This window comes from Meles meles, chromosome 8, assembly GCF_922984935.1.
Source record: "Meles meles chromosome 8, mMelMel3.1 paternal haplotype, whole genome shotgun sequence".
NCBI classification, from domain to species: domain Eukaryota; kingdom Metazoa; phylum Chordata; class Mammalia; order Carnivora; family Mustelidae; genus Meles; species Meles meles.
The window spans coordinates 3,180,777-3,207,403 of NC_060073.1; the positions used below are offsets into that span (position 1 = coordinate 3,180,777).

At 56.1% G+C, this 26,627-nt stretch overlaps 1 protein-coding gene across 7 annotated transcripts in view; it reads right to left on the reverse strand.

The window, feature by feature from the left end:
• PPFIA1 (PTPRF interacting protein alpha 1) overlaps positions 1-26,627 on the reverse strand; it is a 75,757-nt gene that overhangs the window by 33,571 nt on the left and 15,559 nt on the right. For 4 of the 7 annotated variants that reach the window (XM_046014593.1, XM_046014595.1, XM_046014592.1 and 1 more), the window contains exons 3-14: positions 13,898-13,999; positions 13,382-13,546; positions 12,687-12,761; positions 12,223-12,324; positions 11,835-12,056; positions 10,013-10,159; positions 8,426-8,560; positions 7,316-7,390; positions 6,896-6,979; positions 3,944-4,075; positions 2,601-2,663; positions 1,655-1,734 (exon numbers count right to left, since the gene is read on the reverse strand). In XM_046014593.1, the coding sequence (XP_045870549.1) occupies positions 1,655-1,734; positions 2,601-2,663; positions 3,944-4,075; positions 6,896-6,979; positions 7,316-7,390; positions 8,426-8,560; positions 10,013-10,159; positions 11,835-12,056; positions 12,223-12,324; positions 12,687-12,761; positions 13,382-13,546; positions 13,898-13,999 (1,382 nt within the window). The remainder of the gene's footprint in view (positions 1-1,654; positions 1,735-2,600; positions 2,664-3,943; positions 4,076-6,895; positions 6,980-7,315; positions 7,391-8,425; positions 8,561-10,012; positions 10,160-11,834; positions 12,057-12,222; positions 12,325-12,686; positions 12,762-13,381; positions 13,547-13,897; positions 14,000-26,627) is intronic. The other 3 variants (XM_046014596.1, XM_046014597.1, XM_046014594.1) reach the window with 1 other exon arrangement.

A 26,627-nucleotide genomic window follows, 5' to 3' on the forward strand; every position in this document is an offset into this window, starting at 1 on the left:
GTTTTAAAGGAGCGCCTTCGTTCAGTGTTGCTTGAAGGGGCTGCTGGCCCCAACGTCCCTTCTCTTCCTCTAGTCCCTGCTTCCCGAAGCTGCCCGCCCGCACTCGGCAGTTCGAGGACGGCCACTCTGGGGCCACGGCACGTCGCGAGATCGGTGGGAGTCACACGCATGAAACCCTGCATGTGAGGTGTGGTGGTACACGGACCCTCCAGGGGTCCTGAGCGTCACCTAATTGTGATCTCCTTCTGGGGCTCACTTCCTCTCGAGCCCGCCACCCTGCATCAGGTTGTGTCCCCTAGCTGCGTCCCATCGGCCCCAACTGTGTGTGGGAGCCTGTCACCGCTCTCCTGCTCTGCAGCCTGGACCGTCTCCTTCTGCTGGAAAAGGTCCCGTGGACAAGACCAGGGGCTGCACGTGCTGGCCACCAGCCATCTTTCCAACCCTGCCTGTGCTTACTGCGACACGTCTGTCCCACAGCTCCTACCGGCCTCTCGTAGGCCACCAGGGTGGCGCTCTACACGAGATCGCTTGAGCACACCCCTCCTCGGCCCCCCTCTCCGGACCACACAGCGGCCTGGGACCGTGGCCACTCCTTCCGCCCCTCTCCACCCTTCACGTTTGCCGGCACACCCAGAACAGGCGGACACCCACGGACTTCTGTCATGACACTGTCCCAGAGCGCCACCCCTCAGGTTTCCACACGGCCCTTCCTTTCTTACTCCAACTCCCACCAGCACGGCGGGGGCCGAGTCCGCCTCCTCACACACACGTCTTCAAGCCGGGAGCAGCGCTACTCGTGACCCTGGCCTACCCCGACCTTCCCGAGAGTCCACGCCCGTGATCGCAGAAACCCGGGCACGGCCCGCGTGCGCCCGCCTCCTGCAGACCGAGGAGGCTCACTCAGCCACCCGGCAGCTCTCGGTCAAGTACGACTTTCATGTGATGACTCTTTCCTACATTGGGGTGACAAACCCCCAACACCTTCATGGGACTGACAGCCTGCAGGACACGGGGTGACCTGCTAGGCTCCCGGGCCGGCTGACCCCTCCCACAGCTGCTGACTCCAAGCTGTCCCAGGAGACTTAAAGTGACCACGCATCATCCTCCTTCCATCCCTTAAAGAATATGAAAAGCTACAAGCACTAAGCCGAGCCCATGAACTCAAGGCGCCCCTCACAATTCTGGCCGTGCGGCCGCTCCCCAGTGACCCCGCTGGCCTTGAGGGGGGGCTCACTGCTCCCAGGGGCACAGGGCCCTCCTCTGACACGCTAGGCTCCGTCCTCCAGGACCCACACCATCAGCGCTGCACTCTGGGGGCCCGCAAATTCGCCCGCCCACGCGCAGACTGATCATTCCCTACCTTCCAAACCCCTCCCACAGCTGGGAGCTTGTCCAAGGACCGGACTCCCAGTCCCTCAGGTGCCCAAACCCAACCCTCCGCTCCCGTCTGCCACTAGGCGAGCTTCCAGCTCCGCATGACCCCAGGAACACTCTGGTGCACACCAGGTGCTACAACAGGGATGCGCGAACCGGTTCACGCGAGGCCCGCGGCTCCTCCAGCCCGTGTTTGCGGGCTCGTTCGGGTCGGACACGTGGCGAGGGGAAGTGACCCTCGCCTCATCCGAACATCCCTGTGAACTGGTCGGTGTCATACCCGTGATGAAGGGATGCGCCTCTCAGCCGCGTCTGGTCTAACTCCGCTCTCAGCGCCTCCACGTTTAGGACAAGCTGATCCTACAAGAGAGCAGAGGGCATCGACTGCGGCCACCTCTTACAGGACTCGAAATGACCGACGACAACAGACTCTTAACCTGGAGCCCACGCTGCTGGTCGCCAGAGGGGAGGCAGCCGGGCGGGTGTGGCATCGATGAACGGGGTGAGGAGGGGAACACGTAGGAGCTTCCGGTTCGCGATCCGTAAGTCACGGGGGGTGGCAAGTGCGGCCCAGGACACACGGCCAGTGATCCCGCAGGCACTGGTGGGGACGGGACGTGACCGCAGCGGTGGTGAGCACCGAGTGACAGACAGACTCGAGAGTGCGTGTGCTGTACACCGCACCTGTCCGAACCCCGCAGGTTAATGACGTGCCAATTAAAAAGTATGGAAAATTGACTTGCGTCACGCGTGGTCACACGGGCTCGCGACCACAGCAGGGTGTCTGTAGCGGTCACGGATACCCAACATTTAATTTCGAGCAAGTGTCCTCCAAGAGTCCTATGGTAAACACGAACACTCGGGTCACCAAATTACCTTCATCAACCCCGGCAGACAGAGCTGTGAGCTCTCGGTCACAGCCAGCCTTTAGAGAGAAACACCAGACCGTGAACAATGTTGCAGCAAGAAGTGGAACTCTCTGGGTGGTGGGGAGAACCGTGCCTGCGCTCTACTGCGCAGAGTCTCCTGTTCCCGTCTTGGTCGGGGCATCTGGAGCCCAGCCTTGCTTCTGTCCACGCAGAACAGCGCAGGAAGCCGACAGAAGTCTTAGGGCACCCCACAGCTCACTAGCCGCGCTGTCCCACACAGCAGTCCCCGTAGCAACCCCCAGCTTGGCTCTGCTCCCGGCTCAGTGGACCACCCGAAGAAGTCAGAGAGGAAAGTACCTTATCGTGTTGTGCCTCTTCTAACTGCTTCTTCGCAGTTTCCACTTCTCGCAACAGAGAATTCTGAAAAAGATGCAGATGGAGCTTTGGTGTTGGTTCTCGAAAATGTCCCATGCGATACAGCAAGGCCACGCTTTTGTGTAAAATAATACGGTACCACAGAAAAGGAACGGACCACAGGACCACACCAACCAGCAGGCCACACGCCCACAGAGCGAATGCGGACAATGACATCATGTAACAGCATGTAACAATGTGTCCGCATAACATCTCTACACCGATAATTCTCTAAACGTAAGTATGACAAGTTCGCGGAGTAAGTTTATTTTAATCAGTTAAAGCGGTTTGCACTAGCTGTTAGGCTTTGTAATTCATCAGTCACTTGGGAATCCTGACGTAAGTGTCAAATGCGTAATTCAAATCTCAGATAAAAATATTCCTACACCAGTGCTGGCCCATAGGTGCGGTAACCGCCCCACGCGGTAATAACGAGGTTCATTATGGGTTCTACGGAAAACAAATGTGTCATGTAACCAGCCGTGATCACTGGTGTCTCCGAGATGAGCATGGCTCCGAGTGCCACCCTTAGGAAAGGTTGGCGGCTGTAGCCAGAACAGGTTTTATCAAGCTGGAATCCGAGGGTCGCCACCAGAGCTTCTCTGACATAGGTTCTAGGACACGCCTGCGCTCCAGTTACAGCTCGAGTATTTCCATGATGACAGTAAGAGCCCAGGATCAGACTTTTTCCAAACCAGATGAAAAGAGAGAAGGCAGGAGGTGAAACCGGAGTGTCTGTCTTCGGCCGGTTAGAGCCGTTACGTTACGTAACCCTGGGCACCTACTGGGTCATCCTCCTAAGCGAGACAGAAATTCGTCCCCGAGCAAGAGCATCACGGCTGAGGGCAGAACACACAGTTTCGTGCAGGGCTGGCGGATGAGGCCACACGTGGCCACTGCCCGGTGGCGGTTGGAAATCAAGGGTCCCTGGCACACGGCCGCACCCACTTGTCCCCTACAGCCTGTGGCTGCTTTTGTGCTAATTACTGACAGCAGGAGATTATTTTACACAAGTCTACACAACTGTTCACAATTAGTAAAAGCCTCCGATCCCTACAATTCTGGCCCTTTACAGACCCAGTTCACAGACTCCTGCTCTAGATGGAGAGTCATACACGTGGCAGCGAGGACAGGACGCTGGCAAGTCAGTTCAGGGAGTGGGTAAAGTCTGTCCTGTTTCCACGCCAGAGAGTAACTCCTGCTTCCGCGACCGGCTGCCACCTGCCGTTCTGCCCTAGTCCTCAGGAGCAGAGCGTGAGCCCCCGGGCCCGCTCGAGATGTCCCACCTTGTCCTCCAGAGCAGCCATTCGCTCCTTCAGATGGAGCTGAAGCCTCTCGTTGGATTCCGAAAGGAGCTTGTCCACGGTGTCTGACAGACGCTTGTTATGCTCCTCGTTCATTTTTTCCCTCTGCCTTGCCTAAGACCGAAGAAACAAAGGATTACAAACTTCCAGGAAAGGGATGACCCATAGTTTGGCCGCTGCAGACATTGCTGCTCTAAATACTGGGGGTCACTGAGTTTGTGGCCTTTGGATGAACACCTAGTAGTGCGAGTGCCGGGTCGCAGGGTAGCTGTTTCCAACGTCCTTTTAACTGACTGTTGTCCAGAGCGGCAGCGCCAGTTCGTACTCCCGACATCGACAGACAGATGGGCAGAGAAGGTGCTGTGTGTGTTTTTAATGGAACCTTTCTCAGCCACCAAAAAGAATGGATGGAACTAGACAGAGGGTATTATGCTAAAGGAAGTCAGTCAGTTAGAGAAAGACAAACACCATATGACATTACTCACGTGGAATTGAAGAAACAAAACAGATAAACACAGGGGAAGGAGGGAAACATAAGACGAAATCAGAGAGGGAGACAAATCACAAGATCACAAGAGACTCTTAACTCAGGAACAAACTGCTGGCTGCTGGCGGGGGGTGGGGGGTGGGGGGTGGGGTGGGAGGGTGTGACCTGGGGACAGGCGTTCGGAGGACAGGAGATGGAGTGAGCACTGGTTGTACACGCCACTGATGAATCACTGACCTCCACCTCTGACACTAATAATACACTATATTGTTAACTAAACTGAATTTAAATTTTAAAATTTTTTAAAAAGGAGGGGTGTGATCAGTGTTTCCAAAGCCCCGAGGACTAATGGCGTGATTCAGACTCCGGCTGCCCTGGGCTGGTCCGTCCCACCGCCACCCTCAGGGCGCTCGTGCACCAGCCCCGAGGTATGGGTGCAGAGAAAAGCAGGGACGAGTCCCCAAGATCATTGATTAGAAGGTGCCACTGTTTCTGCTGAAGCGTTCACGGGGCGGCAGGCATGTCACGAGTTACTGGCGGATGACTCGGGAGGCAGGTTTACGTGCAGGGACGGGCACATTTTTAAGGGGATCAGCTTACCTACACACGGCGGGGTGGGGGGAGGCATTTTCCTGGGTGTAAACAGAAGCTCGGGTCTGGATTCGGGGCGGGGGTGGGGAATGAACCAATTTACACAGCGAAAGGTAAAAAAAACCCATTTTGGAGAAGACTTCAGTGGCAACAGAGACTATCATTGGTTTTTCTGTATGTTCCATCGCCTGAATGTTCTATAACGAAAACGTATGTTCAAAGATTACAGCTCATCACCTCAAGGAATTTAAAAACTAGTAACAAAGATGATAGTCTGTGTTTGCCAAACCATCGCCCATCTCCTGGTTTACAGAGCCTGCGCCGGCCCCGTCCTGAAGGAAGACAAGACCTAAGGCGTGGGAACAGGAAGTGCTCAGGGCAGCAGTCGGGAAGGTGACTGAGAGCATCACCTGAGCTGGGGACAGGGCTCAGCAGGTTCTCCCGGGCAGAGGGGACAGGGTGGAGACGCGCTGGCGAGGCGCGCCGCCCACGTAGGAGGAGCGAGCCCACAAGGACACACCGCGGACTGGGCAACAGGGTCAAGTCCTCTGTGCCGGCCTGGTCTCTAAAACATGGGTGTCGGCACCTCTCCTCGTGCCACATGAAACAGAGCCCAGAGAACCCCGCCGCGCACACAGCAGCCACGAACGACCCCCCACAGCCCGCAGGAAGGAAGCGGTGGTTGAGGATTTTTAAAGCAAAACAGCTGAAAAGTTGGCTTTGAATTACCCGAGTTATGAAAGAACCCCCATCTTCACACCTGTCCTTTCTGACGACAACCCAGCCCCAAGAAGCAGTGAGTCCACCCTCCAACAGCTGAAGTCTAACCCTCTAACACGCGAGCGTCTGCCGGTGTGCACGCGTGTGCGTGTGACATGGGGCCGGGGCTGCCCAAGCCGCAGTCCTGTGGCCGGTGACAGAATTCTCACTTCTCGGGGCGCCTGGGTGGCTCAATGGGTTAAAGCCTCTGCCTTCGGCTCGGGTCATAATCTCAGGGTCCTGGGATCGAGCCCTGCCTCGGGATCTCTGCTCAGCAGGGATACTGCTTCCTCCTCTCTCCCAGCCTGCATCTCTGCCTACTTGTGATCTCTGTCAAATAAATAAAATCTTAAAAAAAGAAAAAGAATCCTCACTTCCCACGAGCTCGTGCGTGATCCTCAGCTGCCTCTGGCCAGGCACGTAGGCTTCTGGTGAAAACAGAATCTGATGGCCTGGAGCTGCCGGCCTACGGCTATAGGGGCCGGATGACTGGGGCCGCGGCCCGGTCGGCTTGAGTTTCTCCACACGGACACGTGAGCAATAGCTCCAGTGCAAACTCTCTGGGGACTCAGCAGACGCACACCCCCTCCCTACCACAGCTCAAGGACAGTCGTCCGCATCTCAGGAAGAGCTAGCCTGCCCGGTGCCTTCACGTCTTGAGCGAGGCTTCGGTACTTGAGGATCGCGGTCAGGCCTGTGACCTGACTTCGGGACCTCAATGTCATGGCCCAGGCGAGCAGACTAATCCTCCAGGAGCCCCGGCCAGCACCTCCAGTTTGGCTGAGGGGCACCTGTGAGATCCCACCTGCACGCGGAGCAGCTCTCTGGACAAGCCAGTCAGAGCGGCGGGACATGGGGTCCCTGCACCCCAGCAGCACGGCCCCGCGGCACCGGTCTCATCCCCCGCCTCCAGTGCTGACCTGACACGGTCTGTGTGGTGGGTGCGCCCGCCAGCAGACAGCTGGCAGAGGAGGCCACTAAGTCTACACCTGACGGAGTCAAGAAGGGGACCAATGTCTGGGTGGGGAGAAGCGGGAAACGAGGCGCCGCCTCCCCCAGCAGCGCCCGGCGCGCAGCCCGTGTGCCCGGACACGTACCCGCTGCAGCTCCTGGTTCTTCTCCTCCAACTGTGCCTCCATCTGCCGGAGCCTCTCCTCGATGTTGCCGTGCCTCTCCTCGGCCTGTCGGCAAAGACACCGTCAGCCCCACGGGCGGCCCCGTCTGTGCCAGCATGCTGCGCGCCAGCGCGGGACAGCCACAAGCGTGACATGCTCTGTGCGGGGCTCACATACCGCCGGGCGGGGCGGCCTCTCCTTCCGCCCGGATCGCACCCCGTGTGGCCGCGCGCACCGCAGCGCCAAGCACCAGGCCACCGAGGCCCGGCCGGGCCGGTGCCGGCCTCTGTCCGCACAGGGGGGCCTCCCCGCAGCCCGGCCCGGCCGGGGGCTGTCTCCCGGGCTCGCTCAGCACAGACAGCAGGAAGCGGCCAGCAGCACGGAGCCGCGCGCGTGCGCTACCTTCCTAAGCTGGGAAGTGAGTTCGAACAGTCTAGCTTCCTCAGCAGCACAGCTTCCCGAAGACAAGAGGTCAGGCTACAAGGCCGACCGGAGACAGAAGCGGTGACAGGAGGAGAAAAGAAACGGAGACTTTACATGCAGATCACAGAGAGGAGAGGAGAGGAGAGGCTGTTACAAGCTGGTAGCCGCGAGCCCGCTCTCGGGAACGGTCCTGTGAGTCCGATACCGTCTGCCCGAGCCAACGGCAACCTTCGAGAACAGCACCTGGGACCATCCGGGCCCCTTCTCCCCGGGCCCTCACAAACCGGAGCCGGCTGAGACGTGAGGACTGGCGGGTGCCTCCCTACGGGCTCCCTCGGCAGAGGGCAGGCGACTGCGCTCTGCCTGCTGCGTGCGGCGCCCCGGAAGGCTGGACTATCTGTTGGGATTTGTGCTTCCTCTTCCCACGCGGACCCCCCAACCTCAGCAGCCACCACATCACAGCTGGACACTGCGTCCTCACCTGCTGGCGCCCGCCACCCCCACCCCGTGGAGGGCGAGGACTGGGAGGGCGGGGCTGTGAGCGAGCCCGTCTCTCTCAAACCCCTGAATGAGTTACTTAAAGATTTCAGTATTATATACTTATTTGGATCACCTTCAAAAGAGAACAGGAGTTTCATTTTTCTGGGAAAAACCGATCCTTTCTTTTAAAAGTAATCTCTCAGCCCCACGTGGGGCTTCCACTGACAGCGGTGAGACCGAGAGGCACACGCTCCGGCGGCCGAGCCAGCCAGGCGCCCCGACCCTTGCTTTAGCCAAAGCTCGTGTCTCGAGCTTTGAGTCGTTGACTCGCACCCGCCTGGGCAGCAGTGAGCATCAGACCAAGCCCCCCGGGAACAGTGCAGCACACACCCGACAACACTGGGGGAAATCAACGTAGGGAGAACGGAAAGGGGACGACTCCTGACGCTGAAAAAGTACTCGACCTCAGACAGAAGCGCGCGGAACACAGCCCCGAGCTCCTTCCTGGGCTCGGACGCTCCGACATGAGGAGCAACGGTAACTCAGGCTCAGGAACCCCAGCACCACCCAACTCCAAGTCCCGGCCGGGCCCCGGGGCACAGGCAGCACCTTGGAGAGCGCGGCCACCCTCTGCGCCAGCTCGGCCTCCACCTCGGGGAGCGTCTCGGCCTTCCGCAGGGTCTGCTGCAGCTTCTGCTCCGCGAGCTCCAGGCGCTCCTGTAGCTGCCGGTTCCTGTCCTCGGTCTAGGAGAGGAAGGCAAAGCATCACATGCAGCCCGTCTTCCAGCCGCTCCCACGTTTAAGAGATGAAACGAGATCTAAGTGCGAGAGCTACTGAATGGGCTCTGACAAGCCCGCTGTTTGGGTAGCTGCTTCCGAGTACAATTCTTCTTCCTGCGCGGAACATACACCCACTTTCTTGGGCTTGATTTCAATGTGCAAAACACCTCTTGCCAAAGCACTGCTCTTCCTAAACATCTTCAACCAAGTTTCTACATAGAAAATGTTCGCCGGCGTTAAAGAAAACCCACGTTCTGTAGAAGCTGGCTCATTCTTCTTGGCAACTTAAGGAAAGAAGGGTTCGGTCCTAACCCTGCTTAAAAAATGACCAGGCTCCTTGCCTTTCGCAGACCGTGGGCGGGTAAGCCACACACAGCTCACACAGCCTCGGAAGTGCAGGCCTTCTAAGAGTTCGCCTAATGAAATGCTAGTCCCGTTATTTTCGTGACTGTATAATTACTCCTTAAAAACACACTCTCGTTCTAAGAAACTTTTTTTTAATGAAGAAAATTCAAACAAGACTGTTTCTTTAAAGAAATTTTAAGAGGCGCCTGGGTGGCTCAGTGGGTTAAAGCCTCTGCCTTCAGCCCAGGTCATGATCGCAGGGTCCTGGGATCGAGCCCCGCATCGGACTCTCTGTTCAGCGGGGAGCCTGCTTCTCCCTCTCTCTCTGCCTGCCGCTCTGCCTACTTGGGATCTCTGTCAAATATATAAAATCTTTAAAAAAAAAGATTTAAAAATCACGGATACGCCGAGGTTCCTGAGAGGCCAACACCTGCTCACGTGCGGGGTCCTTCCTTCTCCTGTGCGCGTGTCCGTGTTTACCTGTGCGCAGTGCTCTGTCACCTACCTTTTACCGTCACTATCTGGAACGTCTTCCGTGCTCGGGAAGAGCGCCACACGATGTAATTCTGAATGGGTTTCTAGTATCGTAACTTTTTATTATTATCTTGGACCTAATGACACACTTCACAACATATCAGACAAGCTCACTTTGTTTCCAAGAGGCTGGCTTTGGCTCTCCTGCTAACTCCGGACGACCTGAGGCAAGCTGGCGTGGCTTCCCAACCACGGGAGGGGCCCATTTCCGCACCTGCCATTCACACCCCTCCCAAGTACCAACAAAAGTGGCCAACTGCCTCCACGCTCTTGGCCACTCCCTCCTCTGGTAGAAAGGCCAACATGCACCAGATTCATGTACAATGAAAACAAAACAGAGCCAAGAATGGAGGTTGCATAAAAACCTAAATAAGTAAAAACTGGCAAGTTGAGGTAACCAAGTTCTTGAACATAATTTTCTAAGATCATAAAAACTTTACACTGAGACTTGATTTCCAACACAAAAGTCACAGGAAAAGGTCTTTAACTTCACCAGTAATAGACGAAAGTCGTATGAAGTTCGACGAAAGCCACTACCTGCCGATGCATTGAGTCTTTATTTGCGATCTCATTTTCAAGTTTATCGTTGAGGTCATGCACAGAGGTGGCTTCGCGCTGTGCCGCGAGGTAGCGTTTTTCAAGAGTAGTGATCCTCTCCTCCATGTCCTCCTTCTGGGCCATGGCCTACATCAAGTATTTCAAAGGGAAAAACGGCAAATAATTATCATATGCACATTAATATACTCCACACACAAAACCCGGACTAAATCCTGATTTTCAAAGTCAAATATAAAACCAGCGTCCTCAAAATTGAGAGAGGTGCCAATGCCTCCAATACGAACGGAAATATACTCACCTCAAACATCCCAAGCCCCTACACGACCAATGCAGACTCAGCTGTCTTAACACTACGTCCGGCCACTAAGTGTACCAAGCTTACTCTTTCCTACACGACGCTACAAAAGAAACGCGGAATCAAACATCCCCACACGGCAAGAATGCCGGGAGCTGAAGGTGCGAGCAACAAGGCACGGCCTCTACTGGCCCCGACACCGGTGGGCTTTCCACGGAGCAGGCAGCGGCCTCTCCCAGCCAGATCAGAGGACGCAGCGTCGTTTCCCTGCGTAGAGGCTGGATGAAACCGCAGCCGATCACCACAGAGCTGGAACACTGCTGTCAACAAACGCAAGCAAAACGCCACGTCTGCTGTGACCGGAAGCCACCGTCTGAGGCCTCATCCCGCAGCGAAGTCCACCACGGGGAGTCTGACACAGAAAGTGGGCCCAGCGCCTGGGTGGCTCAGTGGATTAAGCTGCTGCCTTCGGCTCAGGTCATGATCTCAGCGTCCTGGGATCGAGCCCCACATCGGGCTCTTTGCTCTGCAGGGAGCCTGCTTCCTCCTCTCTCTCTACCTGCCTCTCTGCCTACTTGTGATCTCTCTCTCTGTCAAATAAATAAATAAAATTTAAAAAAATAAATAAATAAATAAAAATTTAAAAAAAAAAGAAAGTGGGCCCAGAACCTGCTGCCCCGCCTTCGTGTCCCCCACCCTAAAGATTCATCTCAGGTCCCTCCTGTTTACTGGGGAACTTACGTCAGCGGAAGTCTTAATATTTCAACTGATGAGTCTTAAAAAGAGAATTTCACAATTCTCTGCATACTAAATGCAGCTACAGAATCTCCTGCCCTTGCCACAGAAGAATATAACTAAGTAGGTTATATAATCCCTACAAATATTTTTCTTTGCTTTAAACTCTTGGGTGAAATTAGGCCCGGTACGCTGCCACGTAGAAAGGAAGCCTGTGCGTCCACGTTCGAAGGTGTGACGCGTCCTCCTGCAGCCCGGGGGGTGGGGGGCGGCGGGGTGTGGGGTGTGGGGGGAGGGACGACTGTCTGTCTACAGGGACAGCATACAGTGAGCGACAGGTGGGGGCGCCAGAGAAAGCATCCTGCCCTTTACCTGTTTTGAAACCATGATTCGATTCCCCAAAATCACTGCACACGCGGAAACGATTGCCGGAAACGAGTACCCGTCTACCGGGTCTGACAGCATGATCCTGGTGACCCAAGTGTGAGCAAGGCCCACGGGCCAGCGGGTCTGACCGCCGACGTCCGAGAGCACATGAGCCCTCTGGGCGCGGCGGGTCCGAAAGCGCGGACGGCGGCCAGCGCGCGCTCTCAGCAGTGCACGGACTAGCAGCACAACAGACGCTGACGCATGCGCAGAGTGAAACGCGAGCGCGACGGAGAAGAGATCCAGACAGCCGCACTCCGCCAAGGGGAGACGTCCACACACAAGGGTCCCACCGAACACCCCCATTCAGCTCGAGAACGGCGCGGCAACGCCCCCGCCACTCACTTCTCGGACATCGCGCTGCAGCTTCGTGTTCACCTCCTCAGACTTGATGAGGTCCTTCCTGGCGGTGTCCAGGTCCTCCTCCAGCTCCGCCACGTGACTGGAGAGCGCGGCCAGGCGCTCCTTCATCTGGCTCTGCTCCTCTGACTGCTTGTCTATGATCTCCTGCAGCTCGATGACTTTGGCAAGGTCTTCCTCGTGGCTTGAAGAACCGTCGGAAGATCTCTGGGGGAGCGGGGGAAATCCTTGAATAGCCCTGTTTGGTGAGTTAAAGGACAGAGCCCTTCCCGGAAAGAGCCAAGTCCCGCGATCTACACCGGGGTCGGCTCCCATGGCCCTCGGGAGCACACAGAGGACACCAGGGAAAGGCACAGAGAGACTAAGGACTTGCCTTTCCGTTTGTGCTCGGAGTATTTTCTTGCTCGTGGTTCATGTCAAGCACTCCGTCGGTTAACGTTTTTTTCTGATTATTCTGTTCTTTAAGAATCATTAGCTAAAAGCAAAGAATTGAACATAGGGTGAGGAGATCAAGAGAAATTCCTCTTGGAAAGATGCAGCTACAAACTGTAAACACGGGACTGGGCTGCACACACGGTGATGTCGTCTAGCCTGAACACAACTAGGTCAGCAACTAGGTCAGTGCTCTCAACTGGACGATGGGGACATAAGGAACCGTGCGACCCGGCACTAAGAGCCTAGTGCTGGTCACTGCAGGGGCCCGGGAGGCTGGCTCGCGGGTCGGGAAGACCAGTGCTGCCTGACGGCCAGCACTGCAGGCTTCGTGCTTCTTCGGAAAACAAGGGATAAAAATTAGCGCCCCTCTAATCAAATTCCCTGGTGATTGACGCAGCTTACCTCCTTGTGTGTGGCCCCTAGTTCTTCTTCTAACAAGCTACACCTTTCAAGCGCTACTCGTAGCCGCTCCCTCACCTGGAAACAGAGGGGTTGAGTGTGTACGTGTTTTTGTTTAATTGCTTCTTAACGTAAAGTCACCCTCGGGACCCATTTGCGTAAGGTAACATGACAGAATGGCTTCAACGTCTTTCACTGATGTTAATGTCAGGAAAACTGGCTTGCTGGGGCACCTGGGTGTCTCAGTCGGTGAAGCGTCTGCCTTCGGTTCAGGTCATAATCCATGGGTCCTGGGATAGAGTCCTGCATCGGGCTCTCTGCTCAGCGGGAAGCCTGCTCCTCCCTCTCCTGCTACCCGCCCCGCCCCCCCCCCATACGTTCTCTCTAATAAATAAGATCTTTGGGGAAAAAAAAAAAAAACTTACTTTGTAACAGCTTTAAATTTTACATTTGAGAGAAATCTTCCCCTAAACAAGTTACATTACCCAACTCTTCTTGACAAATCAACACACACATACAGTAAGTCTTAAGGCATTTACACCAACCGCTATGTTTTAACCACACAGAAGTCTGTCCTCTCACGGAAAAGGTGTGTACAGGAGCTTGAGAAGGTTAAAAGTGAACCGCAGTCACACGCGCACGAAGCGTGTCCCTGACGGAGGGCACGCGCACACCGGGAGCCGCGGAGGCTCGGGCACCTTTTCGTCCAGGGCTTTGTGGTGCTCGAACAAGGACTTGAGCGCTTTGAGCACCTCCACCTCGCTGGACACGCCCGCTGGGGACTGCGCCTGCCGCTTCACCACCGTCATGCGCAGGGACCGCTCGTGCCTGGACACGAGGCACTCCAAGTGCTCCAGCAGCAGCTGGGGGGACAGGCAAGGTAAAAGCATGTTGAAAGAGCACTTGTGATTTCACACTTCCCTTGGGGGCAAAAACCCCTTTTAATCGCATGCCAGGCCAAACACGAATCCCTTCCATTCAGTCTAAACTGAGAGCCCCCCCCACCCCCGGAATGAGTTAAAACGGCGCTCGTTCTCATCACGACCCAAACACGGCCTGAGCACGCTGAGCTCATCAGTCAGGCTCGACTCCACGGGGAAACGTCGACGGTGTTCAAAGCAGGTCGAGCGGAAGCGCCCTGAGTCTACAGGCGGCAGCCGTGCTCCCCAGGCGACCCCCGCGAGCGAGCCGACGGCGAGAACGGCCCTACTGACCCTGGTGTTGTTCCTTTCCGCCTTCAGTTCCGCGATCTCCTCCTCTCTCTCCAGGAGCTGCTCCCTGCAGACGTTGAGCTCCTTGGTAAGCACCGCGAACTCCTGGGGGTGGCGACAAAACCGGAGGGGGACGGGGTCGTCAGCCTCCACAGCCGCCCGCCACCCCGAGCCCCGCGGGCACAGAGGCTCCCTCCTCGCGACCCGCCAGAGTCCCAGGTGTGTTTCGGAGCGCGGGGCCCGACACCCAAGGAGCCAGGGAGGTTTTCTGGCGCCTCGCAGATATGCGGCTCAGAACCTCGGCTGAGGGGAGAACGCCAGGCCGGAGAGGCCACGGCTCGTCTCCAGCCTCCTGTCCTGCTTTAGCCTGCTCCTGGCGCCTGTGAAGACCACGGGCTTGCAGCAGCCCTGGGAAGAGGCTGGCAGCCCCCAAAGCTGGTCCGTTAGCCTCCACCGGCTCAAAATCAACCCAGTGAAGTGGACCTCTCACAACTGCTGGCAGGCCTCGTGAGGCAGGGGCCACGGAAGACTTACGTCTGTACTCAGAGAACTTTCTGGGGCGGTGTCCCTAAGGGGGTGCCAGCCCCCTCCCCGCTGTGGGGTCGCTCTCCCGCAACACTGAGCACCGCCCTGGGGTCCGACGCACAGGCAGCCTCCAAGAAATGGACACACACTCTCTGGTCAGTTTCTCAATAAGCAAAACTCCTCGGAAATAAGTAACATCTTCTGTCCACGAATCTCCGTATTTTTAAGAGTTTTCTCTTCAAAGGACAAAGGAGGGAATAAAGGTTCACGTAACAGTCTGGCATCCAAAGTACAGAGAGTGACTGATTTAAGCAACTCTCGAAAATTAGCTAACAAACAAGCGGCACACCAAGTCCATTCGTGAATTAACCCTTTGCAACTCAGAGGGAACTCGACCGCGGAACGCACAGCACTCCCCGCGCTCCGACTTCGCAAGGCTGGCGCACAACAGCCTACGGAGCCACGACGCAGAACCGAACCGGGCTGACCCGCCAACGCCAGGGCTTCCACGGTGCAGTTCCACTGGACCTGGATGTTTTCCAACAAGCACAGTGGAAAATCTTCTGGAGCACGCAACAATCTGAACAATCCGGCAGATGAACCGAGTAGCCTAGAAAATGTCAGGAAATTAAGAAAGGGGCGCCTGGGTGGCTCAGTCAGTGAAGCGTCTGCCTCCGGCTCAGGTCACCATCCTGGGGTCCTGGAATTGAGCCCTGTGTTGGCTCCCTGCTTGTCCCTCTCCCTCTGCCCCCCTGCTCCTGCTCTGTCTCAAATAAATAAAATCTTCTAAAATAATTTAAGAAAAAGGCATGTCATAAATGCATAAAATATATATAGGCACGAGCCTTTTTTATCATTTGCTGCCATATACTATATGCAAATCTACTACAAAAAGTTAAACTTTACGAGCGCGAACGCGTGCAAGCACTCCCCGTCCCATACCCGGTGCCACCTGCAGCCGAGAGGCGCAAGCGAACGCTGACTGCGGTCTGCAGTCACGCGTGCAAGAGGGCTGCCGTGGTCCACGTGGTGCTCACGCGCACATCTCGTGCCACCTCGGCTACTGCGGAGGCCGCGAGTGCAGCAGGAATCCGCCAGACACTCGGTGACACTCGCCCTCTCCCGTAAGCAGCTCTGTCCTCCAGTAACGTGCGCATCACAGTCAGAGGCGACCGCCTGTGCTTCCTGCCTGTCTGTCGTGTCTACTGCAATCCCAGAAGCCCGACCACCACCCTGCGACCCGTACGAAGTGCCAGTCCCTAGTGCTGCCGGGCGCGCTCCCAAGAGGCGGAGCACGTCGAGGAGCCCCAGGAACGAGCCGAGCGGCGCGGCCCTGCAAACGAAGACGAGCCCCGGGCTCCGTGAGGTCGTCGCTGCAGCTGCGCTGACCGACACAGAAGGCTCGCACCTTCCGTGAAATACGTTCCGGTCCCGCAGTGCAGGCGCAGCCGCTGCAGAAAGCGCACCGACACCCTCCACTACTGGTCTTCAAAACGGGGACGTCATTAGGGGACACCTTCGAGCCGAAGGAAGGGGACAGGTCTAAAGCTGGAGAATTTCAACGCCAGCAAAGGATCGTCTGGTAATTTTCGGAGGACGTATGGCTTTAACACAGGTCAAGGTAACAGGAGAAGTATGGCTTTAACACAGGTCAAGGTAACAGGAGAAGTAGCTTCCGCCATCAAGAGGAAGTGGACCCGCCCCCGGACACCGCCGTGAGAATCGCCGAGACGCTGCGCGCCGACGAGAGGAGAGGGCAGGGGAAATCCGTGAGTACAGGACGTCTGCCTGCCCAGGTTTTTCATGCAGATGTAAGTGCCCTATTTTGGAGGAAATGCCACAAAGGACATTTATTCCTGCGGAAGAGACCTGAACGCCAAGACCGAAGGCAGGGAGGGCAGAACGAGCGAGCACACGTGCGGGGGCAGTGGGGTTTGTGATCAGGCAGGCCGTATCCAGAGCTAACCCCTGGCGCTCGACCCCAGCGGCCAGTCCTCCGGCTGTGCAACAAGGAGGCCTGGACAACCAGAACCCTTTCTCAGGGTCAGGTCCACTGATGCTTCGTCCCTTAACTTGGGAGGTAACCTGACAGGAAGGGGCTGCCTCTTAACGTTCTTCTGATACTGGACAATATCCTGGTCACTCCCAACCCTGCAAGCTCGACATGGAATGTGTCCCGGTGGCCCACGTGCCCTGGAGCACATCTCTAACGCAGCCCATGGGTCGGGGCCGTGAGGACCTGCAAGGCTCATTACCAGGATGCTTCACGAAAAGGATGGCCAACGTTATAAAAGTGAACCACGACAGAGAGAACGCCTTGCAAGTCTGGAAGGATTATACCACTGAAGACGCCATCGATGGGACAGGAAACGCCGTGAAAGCCTTCAAACCCAAACCCATAAATTCTTGCTGGAGAAAACGGCCCAAATGTTAGGCATGATCGCCCGGGATTTACGACACAGCCAGTGCAGCAAATCATGAAACAGACTGTGGACACGGCCGAAAAGCTGGGGACGAAGGGTTCTGAGGTGTGGATCGTGGAGAAACGCAAGGGCTCACAGATGCCACCCCAGAGGGGTTAACGGGATGACGGGATGGAGCTGAGAGCTTCTGAGCCAGCGCTGGGGGTGAGGAAGGAGACTCAGAAGACCCCGTCCCAAAACCACGGTGCCATCAGGTACCCTGGAGAGGGCTCTGCTTCGAGACCGCTCTTGGCTTCCTGTAGCACGCAGGCGCGTCTGCGGTGCGGGCACCGAAGCCAAAGCCCGCGGCGGAAGTACCGGCAACGCATATACAGACATTTGCAGAGAAAGGAAGGGGCAAAACCTGAGACAGACTGTACTTCCGGGAAGTGACACCAGGCGCACCTGCCTCCCCTGAGACGGCGAGACCAGCCCCCCTCCCTGGCTTCCTCCCCCTTCTCAGCCTACTCCACAGGAGGACCACAAGGATGAGGACCTTTACAATGACCCACGTCCACCTAACGGACAGTGGAGAACCATCATGGCATACAGACTCTTACCTGCTGTGCGTGCAAATCTACAAAGTGTGCACGGGCAAGGTGAGTGAGATTTAACATACCATCACATGATGTGATGCTAACATGCGTATACGCGCGTACACACATGCTCTACAATTGACACACTATGCCATGAATTCATCATGTGCGGGTTGTTTCAGAACTTTGCTTTCGAAGAATTACCCTACCTCACAGAATGCTTCTCTCCCCGCTGGAGAAAACATGTATCAGCCTATTATCACAATTGTGTTTTTTTTAAAGAATGTAACGTTTCCGATACTACACCATGAGTACGTCTGTAACCCAGCAGGCTGTAAAAGTTTTATAACCATGCGCTCATCAGTGGACAGGCGAGGCTATGATGAAGCAATCGTCCCAATGACACCGGGCCTCGCCAAAGCAGTCCCACGCCGTAACGCACCACCTAGATGTAGACAGGAACCTTTCCCGTTACCTTCTCTTTTCCGATGTCCGACGGTGACACCATCACACCCGCACGTCCCAGAAGACAGCGCTGCTGTCGGCGCTGACAAGCCACCTTGTGAACGGACACACGCAGCCATCCACGTGGCTCAGCGCTGTCAATGTATTTTCCTTGTAATTTTCTGAAAATTTCTTCTCTACCATACTTTGCTCTAAGACGACGGCATATGTAATACAGCACGGAAGGTCCGTGTGACCCGGGTGCTCACGTCGCCAGGAAGGCCGCTGGTCACCAGGAGGGTATCAGCTATTCAGTCTGGGGGAGCCCAAAGTTAGACTCAGATGTTTGGGCGCAGGTCAGCACCCCTAACCCCAAGGTGTTCAAGGGTCAACTGTACTGGTCCGGGGGAACGAAAAGAACAGGCAGTACTGCTACAATCAGCAACAGGAAAGAGTAAAATTGGAGGTTTTCTCTTGAAGGCAGACACTTCAGGGGGCAGACTGAAGCGGGTGGGGAGGCAGGAAATTTACAGACCCAGAGCGTTTTCATGGATACAATACGCTAACGGTCATTATATCTAATCTGCCTTCTAAGTGAGACCTGCTTCTTCAAAATCCCAGTTGTGGGTGACCAGCTTCCAGGATCACAGCATGAAAAGCCCTGCACACCGGCTCCTCCGGAAACCTGGGGAGAATTATACATAAACGCAAATACTCAAAGCCTCCAAAACCATCCAATGGCACGCAACAAATGAAGGAACATCTAGTCAAAAACACCTACAAAATTCAGTGAGAAAGGTGAGTCTGGAATATCTGAACCCAATCTGGCCCCCGCCCCCTGCAACTTCCTCCCAGCTCAGGGAGGGGGACGTTGCCCTCCAGAGGCTGTAGCCAAGAGCACGGGTCTGCCTCATCCCCCCAGGAACAAGAGCATGGGGCTCCCATGTCCCCCAGTCCCCAAGCCCTAGGGCTTTCCGGAGGTGGGACCAGGACACCAGTGTTCTCACCGTGCCCCAGCTGCCCATCCGGTATAGAGGCCACATCTGGGGCATGAGTGCTAGAAAGCAGGGCTCCCTGGTTCGCTCCGCCTGCTCAGGGAACGGAGGCCGGCACCCTGGTGGAACGGGAAGGCTGAGAAGCCTGGGTCCTGGTCATCTTTGCCCCTGGTCTGGGAGACGGTAGTTGCAAGGCTGGAGAAGACCCCAGGCTGCCACCCGACTTCTACCAAGTGCTCAGCTCCTGGACCAGGGGTGTCATTCCAAGCCTGCAGCTGTCCCTAGGCCTGGTGCAGAGATGGAGGGTGGGCAGCAAAAGAGATAACTTCTACTCTCCTCCCAGAGACAACGACTTCACAAGCCAGGTCTAAACCCAGGTGCTCCAGAGAGCAGACGGGGCTGTCCTGAAGGTCGAGTGGGCGGAGAGCAGCCTAGGCAGCAAGCTGCTGTGTGTGCAGGAAAGATGAGGTGACCGCCGTGGGAGGAACCCTCCTAGGATCAGGACACACACCGAACCCCGACTTCGTACCAGTCCTACGAAGGAGCCAGAATTTGATCAGTTTAGTTTGCAGAGACATGTATACCCCAGAGCATCACTGGAAACAGAGCAACTGGCCGGCAAGCGGGGGGGGGGGGCGTCTCACAGCTGAGTGGGGCCACCCGGGGGCATGGGTTAGGGGAGAGAGGGCCTTCACTGAAATCATCCAGGTAGTCAATCAACTGGTTGCAACATTACCTTTATTTTATATATATTTCACCCCGATTCTCTCTCTCACACACACACACAAACGAGGCTGCTCCTGCTCCAGAACCCCGACAACTCTTTACTTCAGTGTGTCAAGGCAGAGCCACAAAGAAAGGACAGTAAAACTAAATGAGAATGATCCAAACGTGTCCTCAGACCTGTCCCAGGTGGCGTGGAGAGCCGCGCCGTCCCAGAGAGCCAGCGGGCAGCGCGGGGAGGAGGTCCGCCACGGCCGGGAAACGGAGCAGAGGGGGCCCTGCTCTCCCATCGGCTCCCGCTCCTTCACGAGCTGCAGACACTCCTTTCCTATGTGCCAAAGTGAATTAGGCCAAACACTCTGATTTTCATCTCCTGCTGTAAATAAGCAGCAACCTTCAATGCCTAACACGGAGAGATCGGCATCTAGTCACCGAGATCTCGCATCAGAAAATAGCGCTCGTGTTTAGGTGAAAGAGAACCCGACCCAAACAGTCTTGGTGAGATCCGCCATCACTCACGTGGCGGGCAAGTCCACCACTTGGGGGGGGGCGGGGCTCACCGGGCCAGGGCCTGGTGCCGCAATCTGGGTCAATTCACTACTTTGCTCTCCGATTATGTCGGGTCCAAAGTTTACCGTGCTTGCCGATACCTTCCTCAGTAACTAAACCGTAGAATGTTTTCTCGTGCCCTCCTTCCCTTGCTTCACTTCTGTTCCCGTTTTACCATTTCCTGTTTCTCTTCGTGATGTTCATTTATCTGTTTAAGCATTTAAACAGACTCATTTGGACCGCTGCTGGACTGCAGACGGAGTAAACGCGTACTTCCGTAGGTGCGGGCTCAGAGCCGTCGGATCTGGTTTCCAGCTCAGCCTGAGCAGCTTTTCTTGCTGGCGCGTTCCTCCCTGCCTGGTGTCCAGTGGCTGCCCCTCAGAGCATCCCAAGGCCTGAGGCCAGAGCTAGGTTTCCACAGTGACTGAGGGTTCCTGCTGCCTGTTCCTTACAGACGGCGTGGATCCCACGAGACAATCACCAGACAGAGTGTGGCCCAGCCCAGGCAGTGCTTCCTACCCTCCCGAGGCCCACGACTTCCTATAAAGCCCCAGGGTATCGGGGACAGAAACCTTCCCTGGGGGCCTCATCTGAACCCAGCTCCGAACAGCGAGTCCGATTTTAGTTCCAGGTCCTCTGGACACATTAGTCCCTGCTGCCCCCCCACCCCTCACCCCCGCAGGAGCCAAGTTTCCCGCTGTCCCTGCATGCTTGGTGCTTGGAGCGCCGCAGGCCAGGGAACCAGGCCAACTCATGCTGACCACACACTGGGTTTCTCTTCTGTTTCTGTACTGAAGGGTATTTTTCTCTCGTGGGGGCCTGGCTACATGTTTGGGCTGATTTGTTTCTATATTTAAATTTTACGGACGAGCCCAGTCAAAGAGTGAGTTCATGCCGCATGCGGACGGCCAACCGCTGTCCATTCCAGAGCTGGCCGCTCGTCCGCGCTAGCTCAACACCGGACAGGCGTGCTGACCCTTCAGGGCGCTGCTAGCAGTGACCCCCGTGGGGTCAGCGCTCCAAGTGGGTAACGCCCCGGCTACCATGGGAGCGGCGTCAAGGTCATCTGTGACGGGAGGTGGCCATGTGGCCCCAGAGGTCTGCCGGAGGAGAGGGCGGCGCGGCTGAATCCTGGACAGGAACCGGCTGTCTGGCAGGGGAGAGTCTCTTCACAGAAGCACAAAGGTGTCTGGTAGTGGAAAAGGGCGTCAGTGGGCTGCGTCCCGGGCGCTGTGCAGGACGGGGTGAGGGTGGCTGGGCTGGGACAGAGGCGAGACGGAAGGCGCCCCCACGCACCACAGTGAGGAGCCCGATTTTATCCCGAAGGCGCTGGGTGTCGTCCATCTACAGACTTTGAGGGCCCTGAACAGGGAGCCCAGGCAGTGCTCGACACAGAGGGCGGGCTCAGAAGGGTCGGAGAAAGCCCTGAGAGCCGCGCTGGAGCGGGCTGCAGGAGGAGGTGAACAGTGGGAAGCCAGCTCCAGGCCCACAGCTGGAGCGCTGCCACGGCCCTGGGAGACACGAGGGTTGGAATCAAGACCCGTGTTAGAGAACCTGAGGCCAAGAGAGAGTTTTCAAAATGGAACACATGTAACCAACACACCACTTGCCGAGCCCTTCATCAGTTTAAAGGATTCCCCGTGTGGGGGAAGGAGGGGAGAGGGGACCCGTCAGGCACTGCCCTAATGCGAGCAGGCCAGGCTGCACAGGACAGCCGACGGGCCCGAGAGCGAGGAAGGCCCAGGAGGGCCCGAGAGCTCCGGCCAGGGCAAGGGGCGGACAGGCAGCACTTCCTGAGGACGGCAGGGCTCCGGGCGGGGCGTGTGGAAGGGAGCTCGGACGGTCCGGGTCGTGCCCTGTGCGGGTGTTGCAGACAGGCCGTGGCCGCATCAAGTACACAGTGCAGCTGCTGGGGCTCCTGGGGACAGCGGCGGAGGCGGCAGGGCAGTCTCACTGCGGGCAAACCACGCGGCACTGAGCGCAGGGACACGGAGGTGAGGCTCAAGCAGGTGTCCGACGCGGAACACGCAGGAAATGAGGCACAGGGTGGGAGCGGCCGGCGAGCAGAAGGAAACCAAGGAAGGGACCGTGTCAGGAGTCGAATGCTTCCAGGAGGACAGTCACCCGGACCAGCTGATGCTCCCGGAGAGGCGGGCCCGCTGAGGCGGAGGGCAGCGGGGGCCGTGGGCATGGCCGTCCCAGAGCAGCAGCGGGGCTGGAGGCCTGACTTGCACAGGAGTCAGCAGAGCATGGGAGGAGCAGCAAAGCCTTGAGGAAGGGGTAGGGGTGGTGAGAGAAAGAGGAAGACCCGGGGTTCGAGAAAGGCCCTCTGTGCTAAGAACCCAGGGGAGAGGAGGACCGACCAGGCGGTCACTCCGAGCAGCTGGGAGCAGAGCACGGGGGCGGCGCAGCGGGCGGCCCGTCCTGGGAGCGCACGGCTCCTCCACGGGGAGAGGAAAGGCTGCCCAGCACAGACCCAGACCAGTCAGGAGACGCGTGGTGGGCGTCTATGGGAGTCCCCCTCTGATCCGCCCCAGCCTCGCTGGAAGTGAAATGCAGACAGGACGGGCAAGGACTACTGGGGAGGAGGCGTGAGAGCTGCCTGGGGGAGAGTGCGCACAGAGAAGGCACCACTGGGCGCGGCGTCCTGCCCGCTGAGGACAATGAAGTGAAGCAAGCAGGGGCTAGCCAGGCTGCGGTGGGATTTCAGGCGGGGGAGGAAGAAAGGGGAGCCACGAGAAGGGCAGAGGGCCACTATGCGACACCCTGGTAGGGTCCCGGACTGTGGGTCCAGGAGAATCGAGCATCAGTGTTTTATTTTTAAAAGCCTTTTGATTACGAACAAATCTCGCTGGCTTCGAAATACCTAGTCAGAAAAAACAAAAAGCGGACACGGGATACTCAGAAGGAATGAAACGTGCTCCAAAATTCTGACGTGCTCTAGCCACAAGGAGCTGAGCACCGCAGAGCCTCCCGGGGGGTCCTGCGTTCCCGCCTAGCGAGGAGGGGCCCACACCCCCACGGCCCCTGGCTAGAGGAGCCCGCCATTCCCAGGCCGGCCAGTTAGGAGGAGCTGGTCGCTCCTGAGTCCCCAGCGAGGAGGAGCCCGTCACCGCAGAGCCTCCCGGATCTTGGCAATGGGCTCCTGGCCGTGGAGGGATCACCGCCTTGCCCCACCTGCACTCAGCGACAAGCCTCTCACTCCAGACGCCCACTGGCTCACTTTTCCTGTAACTCCTCCTTCATCAAAGCAAGTCTGAGTCTGAAGTCCCTGACGTTTTTCATAGATCCCAAACTGTCTTTCGTTCACCTATGAAGAGAATGTATTTATCTCCCATCATTTTGGTTAAATCTAAGTGTTTCTTACAATAAATTCAACAGCCCAAACCACTCTATGATACACTGCTTTGGCGATGGTAGAAAATGAATTTCTAAGATTTGCCAATTACGCTTACTCAAAGAAAAACCTTTCTCTTTGAACAAAAGAACTCAAGTGAGAAAGTATCAACCAAATTTAAACTTAGGAGTTCAGATAAACATTCGACAGGAAATTCCAAAGTTTAAGATTCCACAAGCATGTTCGTGTGCGGACTGGGTCTGCGCTCCACTGCAGGGAGCCCCGAAGGCAGCAGAACCAGCCCCAAACACGGTCCATGAGTGACCCGCCCGGTCAGCAGCGGCCACTTTCTCCTCTTTAGAAAAGAGGCTTATTTAAGAAACACGGCAAGCCGAACACAGGAATGTGACGTTCTAGTTACTAGGATCAAAGTCTGAAGTATTTCTTGGAACGAAACAGACACGCCCACCCCTGGAATACTCTCATCGTAACAAAACAGAAGTTTGAGCAAAACAGATTCGCGTTTCTGTTTGACATTCCTCGGACTGAGAACCAGAAAAGCAACATTTAACCATCAGAATCAGGTTAAGAACCTAGTTTCACATAGTGCTTGAAAATGCTGATATTTGTCCTTTCTGGACAAGAGGCTCAGACCTGGGTTAACAGGTTCAGGTCATACAAGCCAGACGCTACTGATCAAAATCCACACTCAGTCCAATTTTAAATTAAGTCCCATGGCTCAGATGCGACACTCAGCTCCCAAAGTGACGAACATGGTCGTCCCAGTGGTTGCAGGAGGAGGACTCTGGGCAGAAAGCAGCTGTGGAGCCTCACCCTGCCCCCCAAGGTCCTGACCCCTCTCCCTACTCCTGCCCTGGTCCCCTGGTCATCCCGAGTCACGAGTTACGTTTCCACAGCCTTTGGTTTTGATAGTCTCCATCACTGGCTCCATTTTATTTCTTCCTGACTTTTCACTATTCTGCTAACCTGCTGAGACGATAAAACTTCACGGAAGGCCGATAATACATGTCCTTTCCGTGCAGGAGCAGAGCACGTGACAGACAGAAACGGGCTCTGATTTTTAGTCATCAGAAGGGAATACCTGAAAAACGGACTTGCCGAGCAGGCTTGGATTATTTTCTGTCAGTAGAAGCTAAAAGCATGCCAAATTTTGAAAAGAAAACTGGAAATTTATATACCAAAATGAATGAGCAAATCATAAGTTCTGAAGCCGCTGTGTCTTGATTAAAGGTGTGCTCAGAAAGGTCATGGAGGGAGTGCCGGGGTGGTTCAGTCGGCTGAGTGTCCAACTCTTGATTTCGGCTCAGGTCATGATCTCAGGGTCATGAGATCAAGCCCACATCAGGCTCTGCGCTCAGTAGGGAGCCTGCTTCTCTCCCTCTGCCCCTTCTCTCACTCACTCTCTCTCTAAAATAAATCAATCTTTTTTTTTTTTTAAGATCTTACTGATATTTTTGAAAGGGTGAGAGTGCGCGCTCAAGCAGGGGGAGTGGGAGAGGGAGAAGCAGACTCCCTGCTGAGCGGGGAACCCAACATGGGGCTCAATCCCAGAACCCTGGGATCATGACCCAAGCGGAAGGCAGAAGCTCAACCAACTGAGCCACCCAGGTGCGTCCCCCACTTTTTTTAAAAAGGAAGGTTATATACAGCTGCCTGTCCGTGCGTATGAGGAAGCGGGGAACACTGAGAGAGAAAGCAGCAGACTTTTCCACCTTTGTAGAACGGGGCTCACGGGCTCACAAGCCTTCCTGGAGCCACCGTCGGAGCAGCGGCCTCTCAAACACGGACGAGCACTTGCATCAAAACAAAATTCACAAGCAGGTGAAAGATTCCAATATATGTAATTTTTTAAAAAAGATTTTATTTATTATTTTGACAAACAGAGATCACACGTAGGCAGAGCAGCAGGCAGAGAGAGAGAGAGCGGGAGGGAAGCAGGCTCCCTACTGAGCAGAGAGCCCGATGTGGAGCTCGATCCCAGGACCCTGAGATCATGACCTGAGCCGAAGGCAGAGGCTTAACCCACTGAGCCCCCCAGGTGTCCCCAATATATATAATTTATGTTTCCTTGTCAGTTTCTTTAAGCAACAAACACTGACAAAACTGTCATACTGAGTATTTAGCGATGAAATAATCAAGATTATATACTTTGAATCCGAGAACCATGGTGCAGAACAGTACTCTAAGGTGATCTCAGTCTGGGTAAAGCAAACGCGTATCAGTGTCTTCTGTATGAACATAAGACAAACTGCAGACGGACACCCTCCTAACGAAGGTTACCCACTGTGGCTGGGAAAGGGGGCTGGAAATGAGACTTTCAACTTATACTCCTTTTTATTCAATTTTAAGTACCATTTTCATCGTATTTTAAAAAAATACCAAGCCTCCCTTCCATGTTCTTCCTCCTAACTTGGGAGAGCTACGGGACACAGGCATGGTGCTCACAGCCCACGCAGACACACGGCTCTCCCTGGAGTCACCGGGTCTTTCTCTCGCTCCCCACCAGTCCCTGCACCACGGCCTCTGCCCCCGTCACTTCACAGCAAGAGCTCTGGCTGAGACCCCAGCGATGCCTCATCTTGGCTGGTCCCAGGCCGGTTTCAGTAATCCTGCCACCTGCCCAATGGGGGAGCCCCGGCCTCCTCCCTCCCACTCTCCTGCCTCATCCTGTCCCATGTTCTCTGCTCATTGCACACGTGCTGGTGCTCCCACGGCTCCATCCTAGGTCCCCTGCCCACCCGACACGCCGTGCCTGCCTGACCGGTGTCCAAGGCCGCCACTGCCACCCCCCCGCCCCACTACTCTGGTCAACTGTCCACCTGCCCACGACGCATCTCCATGTCTTCCAGGAGGCTCAAACGATCTTCCCCAAACTGAGTTTGTCAGTGTCGTCCGTGCCCCAGTCCCTAGCGGACCGTCTGCCCTGGCGCAGTGCAGGACGGCATCCCTCCAGCCATCTGGGCCAGGCACCTGGGCACATCGCCTCCTTCCTCTCCCCCATGTTAACTGACGGCTGGCTGCTCTAACACTATTCCACACGGCGTCTTCTGGAACGTGTCCCTGTTCCGGAGGGGCGGCTCCCGAGGCCCACTCTGCAGGCTCTGCGGGCTTCTCTCTCCAGCCCCCTTGCTTACCACTTTG